The sequence below is a fragment of the Carettochelys insculpta genome, chromosome 2, assembly GCF_033958435.1.
Source record: "Carettochelys insculpta isolate YL-2023 chromosome 2, ASM3395843v1, whole genome shotgun sequence".
Classification (NCBI taxonomy): domain Eukaryota; kingdom Metazoa; phylum Chordata; order Testudines; family Carettochelyidae; genus Carettochelys; species Carettochelys insculpta.
This window is the reverse complement of record NC_134138.1, coordinates 247,469,158-247,478,906: the sequence shown is the minus strand read 5'-3', so window position 1 is coordinate 247,478,906 and position 9,749 is coordinate 247,469,158. Positions and strand designations below refer to the sequence as shown.

Genomic DNA, 9,749 nt, shown 5'->3' with positions numbered 1-9,749 from the left:
GCATGCATTTTTACTGTCTTATCTGAAGACCACTGCATAAGTGTAAATAAAAGAAGTTACACTTTAATTCCAAGGATATCCAGATCTCTTATCACTGATTTCTCTTGCTTTTGGAAGGTCCACCTGCAAAGTCCCCAGATGTTTCTTATCTTGTGGCACAAGGGCAACACAATGTCAGAAGAGAAAAGGACACTGATTCCAGAAAAAGGAGCAACAATAGTGTTATGCTGAAAAGTGTTAAAGGCTGCCATTAAGCAGTTTTTGATCTGTAGACTATCTCAAGCTTTGTTACAGCTGTTGGATGGACAAAGCACTTTTATTTCAAGCTGACTGAAAGGAGTAATTAAGTGTCCAGTTTGTAGTGATAATTGGAAGCAACAGGAAGCCATCATTCCAGGTAGTGGATTGTATTGCAAGGCTGATCAGATGAGTTGTGTGGTCTCCAGGTTTTCCCTGATGTTGGTATTAAAATACACGAGCAGAGCATTGATTAGAGAAGAGAAGCCTGCAGAAAGTGAGAGCAGCAGTGGTGAACATGGCCCACTGAGAAAGCTGAGCGATGCTGCTTCTTTTGGACATGGTAGGAAACTCCATCTGGAAGGTCCAGCTTGGATTTTTGAGCACAAACTGCTTGTTGTTGTTTACTTCTACAATATTCAGAGAAATGGGTTTGGGCACACTTTTTTTTAAAGAAAGTAGGACTCCATCATAGAAATACCTTACTCCAACAATTCTTACTAGGAGAAACAATGAGGAGTGCTGTAGTACCTTAGAGACTAATGGATTTACTAGGGCACACGTTTTTTTGGTAAAAGTCACTTTGATGGACAGATGTTCATCTGATGAACTGGGTTTTACCCATGAAAACTTATGCCCTAATAAATCTGTTACTCTCTAAGGTGCTACAGGACTCATTATTTTTACATACACAGACTAATGGAGCTATTCCTCTGAGACTCTTCCTAGGAAGAACAACTCAGCATCAAGCCCCGAAATACTGGTTAACTGAATGGGCTTCAATGGGGCCAAAATAACTTAATTCACCTGTTTTAAGTGCTACTTAGGGGAAAAAAACATATAAATGCTGATTTTATTAACTGTTATTACTAATGGTCAGGCAGTATTTTTGTCTGCTGTTTCAGCGTACTGTAAATTTGACAGGCTATATTTGAACCTCCTTAATTCAGGTGTCTGTGATCTATGGCTCAGACTTCCATATGGGTGGAGTGCCAACTCTGGCTCCTTGCAATGGGGGAAGAAGCAGGCTGGATCCACGCAAGCCACAGGCAGATCTGTATTTGGAGGCTTTTCCCCACTGCTCTCACTGACCATGAATCCTAATCCATGCCAATGTGAGTAGTGGGGGTGGGGTGGGGTGGGGAGGAGGGCTGAGAGGGGTGGTGCCTCAGAGCAGCAAGGGGTGTGGAGAGCAAAGTGCCATGTAAGCTCTCCAACCCCATCCCTCATGCTCCCACAAACAGTTGAAATACAGTGTATTAAGGATTTAGCTTATGGCATGTTATATGTATACAGTGTTCTATGATGTTTTGTACATGTTAGTAAATGACTTTGTTATGGTGAACACCCATGAGCCAGAAAACTTCATAATCTGGTTTAGCCTATTTTCCAAGGTTGCCAGCAGAGCTGACCCATCCATTGGATGGTTTGGAGTGGCTGCCCCAGACCCTGCGTTTTGAGGAACACCATGGTAGCCACCTCAACTGTCCTATCAACAGGGGATCAGCAGGGGGTGGGTGAGGCACCTGGCATGGGGCAAGAGAAAGGGTTGGCCTTCCCCCACACTTACTATGGTGGCAGGGAAACAGGAGCAACCCAGCAGCCCGCTTTACTCGGTCATCCTGCCCCCTCCCAACCTGCTGCACCCCACTTCTCTGCAGCAGCAGGAAGAAGAGCATCCTGGTCCCAGGGCACTTCATTTCCCACCAGAGCAGAGAAGCAGGGCAGAGCAGAGCAGGCTGTGAGGGCAGCTCGACAGAGTGAAGCAGGCTGCTCCAGATCCTGCTACCATAGTATGTGTGGATGACAGGAACCCCTGCTGCCATACCATGCCTGGTTCCCCCATCTGTATTCCCCTGGGTTGTGTCACACTGGGGCAGAGCAGGGGTCAGGCTTGGGAAAGGGGTGAGCGGGGACAGGGTGGAGGAAGTTGTCCTCCACTCCAGGGACAGGCCTAGTTGCCAAAACTGAGTTCAAGTGAACCAGCTCCAACCCACACAACCGGAGCCCAGTTCCTTGAGATCTCCCGCTTAAAAGCTCCATTTCAGAGCCTCCCCCGTGTGGGTGACACTGACCGGCCCTGGAGCGAAGCCTCTGGCTCTGAAGGGGCCTGGAGAGCGCAGCGCCCCGCGAACCGATCGCGGGGCCCCGGCGCAGAGACGCAGCCAGTCGGGAGTGGCAGTAAAGCAGCTGTCGAAGCAGGTCTGCCCGGGGCTTCCGCGGAGGTGAGGGCGGGACGAAGGAGCTTCAGCGTCCGATGCTCAGACCCTCTGTTCCTAGACCCCGGAGCTGCCTCACAGCCGCCCGTGGTTGCAGCTGGCCCAGCCCAGCCACGCGCCGAGCCGAGCCGAGCCGAGCCACTCCGCCCAAGGGCAAGGCCCAGCCGCGACTCCAGGCGGGTGGAAGGGAGGAAGCCCGTCCTACACCGCCTCTTCGCCCGCGCATGCCCACTCCGGTGGTGGGGAGTCGCGGGGGAGGACAACAGACTACAACTCCCAGCATGCAGCGCGCCGGGCTCTTTCGGGGGTGGGGCGGGGAGAGCGCGGCGGCCTCTCGAAAGCGAGGCGAGGCGGACTCCCACAATACCAGGCGGGCTGTGGGCTGTGCGCTCGCTGCCGCCGCCGCTGCTGCCCGTTGTGATGCAGGAGGAAGCGATGCTGAGGGGAGGAAAATGGCAGAGCTGCAGATGCTGCTAGAGGAGGAGATCCCGTCGGGCAAGCGGGCGCTGCTCGAGAGTTACCAGAACCTCACGCGCGTGGCTGACTACTGCGAGAACAACTACATCCAGGTGAGCGCGTTCGGCCGGCCGGCGGGGCGCCCGGGCGGGCACCCGCGGGGCAGGAAGTGGCCACCGAACGTTGCAGCAGCGCGGGGAGCCGCCGCCGCTACATTGTATCGCTCGGCAGCCGCTTCCTGCTCCAGCCCCGCTCGGCTGCCCCTGTCCACGTTCCAGCCGAGTGCCTCATAACCCCCCCGCACCCCATGCTGGGGCAGGGGGGACGGGGCGGCGGCCGGGAGGGTGTGTCTCGTTCTTTATTTATTTATTGTGACTCACGGCGCCCGGCTGGGAGGGAGGGCAGGTTGGCTGTACGTGCGTCCGAGTGAGGGCTGGTAAATCGGCCCGTGTCTCTCTGTCGCACCGAATTCCCCCTTGGCCGGCACGCGGGGGCTTCAGGGTGGCTACCGTGGTCGCGCAGGCAATCAAACTAACCCCCAGAAAAAGTCTCTAAATCCCTTGAAGTGCTGAGTTCTTGGGCTGCTTGAACTAGGGACCTTTGCATCAGTCCTCTTCACCTTTCCGGGGTGTGTTTTGCCCTCCTTATTAGGCGAACGTCGGAAGGGCTGCAAGTGTGAGGTTGGCAAATGACGGATTTTAGCCAGGGTTGAAATGCAAATGACAAATGTAGAATTCTGTTTGGAGAACGGGGGGGGGGGGTACCACACCACACCACACCATCTACCAATTTAATTACCAATTGTCTGTTTAATATTAAGCATCTAAGTCTCACGAAGACTACACTAGTGAATTGCATTCCTGGCGTGCTGCACTGGTGATCCGGAGTTGTCACAATGAACAGCTTGCATATGCACATAGACAGTAATGTGGAAGTGTGATGTGGTATTTCAGAACGGCAGTTTCTCCTTCTGGGAGGGCAGGCCTGCTTGCTTTATAATTCAGGCATCCTGTAGCAATGTTTTTAAATAGAGTGTCTCTCACTGCCAGATAGGAGGGAAGTGCATTATGTTGTATCTTTCAGTTAGAGTTCTTCTCTTGATTCCAGTTTCCTCATCCCTCTTTACATGCATATGTAAAGTTTTATATGTTTATTTTGGCTTTTAAAATTATTTAATATTAATAGCTGTATAAATCTGAATAGAATTGTGTGCATTCAGCTGAACTGAAGAGAGCACAGAGCTGTACCAGATGCTTATATTAGTATATGGAAGAACTTCCTTAAAAGACCACTAAATATTGTGCCATTGAATTTTATGGGTTCTCTTTATCATGAGAATTAACCCTATTGATTGTAGCCTATATTTATTATAGTTTTTCATGTTTTAATATTTAGTACTCTCCTGAAACTAACAGGGTATTTTATTTGTTCAAGTAAAACAACCAAATTACTGTTCTATTAAACTTTAAATATTCCTCAACATCTCTTTTTGTAAAATTACTCTTGTTCAAAATGTCAGGCTGTTGGCTATTTGAATTAAAATTAAAGTAGCAAATCGGATCTTATTTTAGAAGGGATATAAATCCTTCTCACAGTGTCAGGTGATAAGGGTTAAATTGTTTTTATTCTTCAGTACTTGCTCCACCCAAAGAAAGCTGGGTGTATAAATGCATCAAAAAGGCGAGGTTGTATTTGGGTTTACTCATGGGAAATATGACAGACACACTACAGTAGTAATTGCAGCACATGTTTTGACCTGTCCACTTTTTTTTTTTCTATTACAGGAGAGTTGTAGAAAATCTTTCTGGTATTACATGTTGCTTTCAAATAGTTTTTAAACTTTATTGGTTTTTAAAAGCAAGCTTTTAAGAGACGTGTCCTCATCAATCATTTAAAAATCCATCTAAGCACCTTAAGAACCATCTTAAGAATCAAGGTCTGACGTACACATATCCAGTCTATTTTACAGTTTGTCCTCATACAGCTGTGTATAGCTCTGTTGGAAGGAAGCAGTATTAAGGGGAATAACGGGACTTGTACACTAGTTTTGTGGATTTTTATGCCCAGTTTGTATTCTTCCCAGCTTCAGCCCAATTCAGTAAATGAGAAGAAACTCTGCTTTTTTTTAGTGCAAAACAGTTTTTTCAGTGATTGTGTAAAGTCATCTGTTCTACAGCTGGACTAGGGTCGAGGAGTACAATCAGTTTTCTGGGGTAGTAATATCAGAGGGGATGGTGTGCCCCAGGATTAGAGGAAGTGACACACAAGGTAATTAATGTTGGGTTGTGAGAAGGAGCTATCAAAACAATACATATAGGTTTGTATTAAGTACCATTGAACTGACAAACAGTACTTTTACAACAAGATAGGTAGATTGCTAAGAAAAGGTATAGCAGATCAAAAAGAGAGCTTTACGCTGTTTTAAACATTTCAGAAGTGGGATGTTTTCACAATTTGGCTTTCTGTTTGCTTAGCTGACTTGAACAAGGTTTTTGAGGTATCTGATAAAGCCATGACGTCTGTTACCTTTTTGTGCTGCTTGGTGCAGAAGGTGTTAACTCTATTGCTGCCCCTCTGCATTTTGAAAGTCTAACAGCCTTTTTTATCGAAGCCTGCTAAAGTTGTTGTAAAGGCTTTTCTGATGGAAGTTCTCAGTCCGATATCTTGCATTCTTCCTTCATGTGGCAAGAACTTAATATTTTATAAGATAACTGATCTTTTTCCTTTGAAAATTCGTTTGAAATTGTATGTGTATTAAAAATGCCATATGCCTAAATCTGAAAAAAATTAGGCTTAAATCTCATTTCTAGTTCTGTCCCTTTCTCTCCTTCCTACTTCACCTTCAACAGCTGATGCTACTCATTGGAAGTTAATGCTACAAGGGACCGAGAAACAGCTACTGGCTACAATGTGCTGTGAAACAAACAGCAAAGTAGACATCTAAAGAGTCGTGTATCTAGCCCACCAGGAGGTGTATAAGATGGTTATCTGATAGGAAGGAAGAAGAATGCTTGGAGAAGGCACTGAAAGGAGGCGATAAGGTTAGAAGATTAAAAATACTAAAAGGAAATTTTAGTGATTATTGAGGAGAGAAGACAAAATGTAAAAGCATCAACTAATTATAAATGTTGGGGATAGGGGCTTCAAAATTTGCTTCCAAGGAAACAAAACTGTTACATGACTTGTTTTAATTTGTAATTAGATTTAACATTTATCTTTAAACCTCTGGTTGCACTTGAAGGTGTTAATGGTTTGAAAACAGCTAGAAATGTAGTATCTGATGTAGAGTGCTGGTTGTCAACCCTTCCAGAGTATTTTCTCTCTTTCAGGAGACTTTGTTTTGTGTGTCTCAAGATCAACCTCATTAGGCTACATGTAAACTACAGCTCATATCCATGCTCTGAGGTCAATCCATCAGCAGTTGATCTACTGAGTCCAGTGAAGGCCTACCAGATCAACTGCAGATTGCACTCTGAGCCACCCTGTTAACATTGCTTACTCTTCTCATCTGGGGTAAAGTGATGGGAGAGAAATAAGCTATGTTGTTCATGCAGCTGGCATTGCATAGCTTAAGTTGACCTGTAGTGTAGATGTAGCATACAAAATCAGGTGCAAAAATATGAAAGTGTTACTGCACAACTGCTGAGAAATTGCTTTTATATTCTAAAACAAAAACCATGACTACCAGGTTGAGAAATACTGCTAGGCTATGTAGAGTAATATAAATCATTTTGTCAAATTTTAGTTGATACTCACTTTTCTAGTGCTTTTCTATGTAGCCTGTTGTCAACTCATCTAGATAAGAAAGATAGTCATGTTAGTCTGTACTCCAACAAAACAAAGCGGCAGAAATGTAGCACTTGAAAGACTAACAAATTGATTTATTTGGTGATGAGCTTTCATAGGACAGACCCACTATCCCATGAAAGCTCATCACCGAGTAAATCATTTTGTTAGTCTTTCAAGTGCTGTATTTCTGCTGCTTTGTTTCATCTAGATAAGTTTTACGTAATCTTTTTTGAGAACCACTGATCGAGAAGACCCCTGGCAAGGTTATAAAGGATTTGTAAAAATTTTTAAAGATGAGGATTTGATTTGATTTTTTTCCCCCCACCCCCCCACCCCAAATTGACAATGTGATGTCTTGGCTGCTTTCAGAAGGAGAGAGGTGTCTTAATACGGATATCTGCTCTGGAGTCAAATTTTTGTTCTTAGTTGTCTAAATTGCCTATGAGTGTTATATTGGCATGTGTATTAAAGGGAACAGAACAAATTCTGGCGTTCATTTTATGATAGGTAGCAAGTTAAAGGGCACACTTGTGAGTAAGTGTGCTTTACAATGATATGCTGTATGATATGAATGCGTGGGAAGGACTTGGTACTCCTGGGTACGCCTCAAGCTAAGGCTTTTTGTTAGCATTGCATGCAAAATACCAAACCAAAAAACAAGCCAAATGCACCATCCTTTCCCCACCAAAAAGAAGTTCTTATCATATGTTGGTTAAATTATGAAGAGACAGCAACTGGGTTTGCATCTGGAGTTCAACTCCAGGATCTTCCTATAGGTTTTAATTTGGCTGCTAGCCTGAGTCATGCATTTTGTTGCCATGTCTTGGCAGCACTAAAGAATCAAAGCTAACCTGAGTTAAAAACATATATTTTGTGTTTTGCTTTGTGAGGGCGTACATTTTAAAATACAAGCCTTAGTTTTTGATTCTGATCTGTTTCTTGTAATTCTACATGACTGCAGTTAAGCTTGCCAAGTATGTAGTGGTGGTATGTAACAATTCAGGTATTGTGATAGTAGTGAAATCCTTCGGCAAAACTATATAGAAATAACATACAGGGTTAGAAAGACATATGCAGACACGATTAAAACTGCCCAACTCCTGAACTAAAATATTAAAATTTATGTCTGTGTCCAGTCTGAGTGGGCTGAATTGGTTAACTTTACTGATCATATCCCCACTAACTGCTTAAAGAGTGTGTTAATGAAGAGTAGAAATCATACAGGAAGCCATCTTCTACAGTGTTGTCTTTACATCTGCCTCAGGGTTGCTACAGTTGATTGCAGTAGGAGAGAGAATGTAGTGACTAGTCTCGGAGGGGTAGCTGTGTTAGTTTGTAGCTGCCCAAAAACAAGCAGTCCTGTGGCATCTTGAAGACTACCTAATAAATAAAATTGTTAATGACCCTTTGTGGGTGAACACCACTTCACCTCTGAAAGCTCATTATCTAGTAAAGAAAACTTAGTCCTGTAGAACCTTAAAGACTGCTTGTTTGTTTTAATGTAGTGAGTTTACTTCAGTAATGGGTCTATAAAATACAGTTGGTAAACACCAAAGATTGAAGCCAGGTACTGCCCCTTCACCCTGCCCTTATCTCATGGTCTGCTTAAGGCTGTGTGTCTACATTGTGAACACAACTTTTATCATTCACAGGTGCCTTAAAGAAAACAGCCTCCTCAAGACCCAAGCTTTTGCCCTAACAAGGCAGTTTTGAAAGGCTCCTTGTAGGCAAGAGTGCTCTCCTGTTGACAATGCAAGTGCAGTTCTTAGGGGGTGGACGAGCTCAAACAGTATTCATACTCTAGCCTTCAGTGACATGTCCCTTAAAATGCTGTATAGAGTAGACCCCTGGATTGTGAGACTGCTGTGGAAACTCGTAGTAGTTAAATCACATTTATTTTTTTCAAAACTCTTTTCAAGAGCCTGTAAGCTAATGGCTTGAAATGCCATGAGATTCTTGAGTGATGATGCTTATCGTGAGTTCTTTAACAGGGATCACTTTTTGTTTTTTGTGAATAGATTCTGTTGCTTTTAAAAGTGAACTGCATAAATACTGAACATGAGAATTTGAGGAAGTATGTGCTGACTTGCTTAAATGTGCTTGTTGGGGTGTTTCCTGGTGTAACTTCAAGTATGATATGTAGAAACTCTAGTTCATGTGTAGATGACTGTTCACCTGTTCGGGAAGAGAGGCAGAAACAAGGGCATAGTTTTTAGATGAGCCCTTAGACTTCACCCTATTGGAGGAAATTGGAGGTTTCCTTCTGGGGGGGGGAGAGTGTGTGTGTGTGTGTAGAAAGCATGTTACATGTCCCAGCGTTTCTGGTAGAATGTTTGTATTGTTATGCAAGGTCTGTTCTGTTTTTGATTGAGATATTCCATAAGTTAAGTATCTTAAGAGGACATAAAGATAATTTGTTCATAATGTTACCTACCCCTTGTTCTTAGGTTGTTTTTTTTTTTGATGTGGGTGACTGATCTCCTATCAGACTCACTTTGAAAGGGCTTCACTCTGAAACAGGTAATCTCCTGTATCAAAACTCCAAAGAGAAACTTTTTATAAGCAAACATTAATACAAATGTACATTCTGAGGGAACTTAATCCAGCAAAAGTAGTTAATCGTTTTTGAAGACATAAATATAGATCTATTAAAAGGCTAAATTACACTGACTTATTACTGACTTTCAAAATGTGCTACACTAAACCTGAAATCAGTCCACTTGCCATGATACATAACTGCAGCATGTATCATAAAGATTTGGGAGCTTTAGAATAAGATGTAACACCCAAGACACAACCGAAGGAATGCTTCATGTGACTAAAATGGTAGTACAGTAAATCCTCAATTTAATGGACTAATGTGGGGCGGAGTGTCCATTAAAGCTCAAAGTCCATTAAATCCAAATCTGCTGGACTGGAGGCACCTTGCAATGTGTACTCTGAGACCTGGGAGGAATGCAGTGGGCTATTTGAACTGTTTACAGAGTAGAGCCTCTGGGCTTGCCTTCCACAAGCCACTCATCACCCAACCCCAGTGGCCTCAGTTGC

General features: G+C 43.8%; 1 protein-coding gene across 8 annotated transcripts in view; it reads left to right on the top strand.

Annotated features, from left to right (window-relative positions):
• The first annotated feature begins 2,777 nt into the window (after nt 1-2,777).
• Nucleotides 2,778-9,749, top strand: part of ABI1 (abl interactor 1) — a 128,517-nt gene continuing 121,545 nt past the window's right edge. For 3 of the 8 annotated variants that reach the window (XM_074984899.1, XM_074984895.1, XM_074984894.1), the window contains exon 1: nt 2,782-3,025. In XM_074984899.1, the coding sequence (XP_074841000.1) occupies nt 2,909-3,025 (117 nt within the window). In that variant the 5' untranslated portion in view covers nt 2,782-2,908. Of the gene's footprint in view, nt 3,026-5,807; nt 5,954-9,749 lie in introns of those variants that run through there. The other 5 variants (XM_074984898.1, XM_074984893.1, XM_074984896.1 and 2 more) reach the window with 4 other exon arrangements.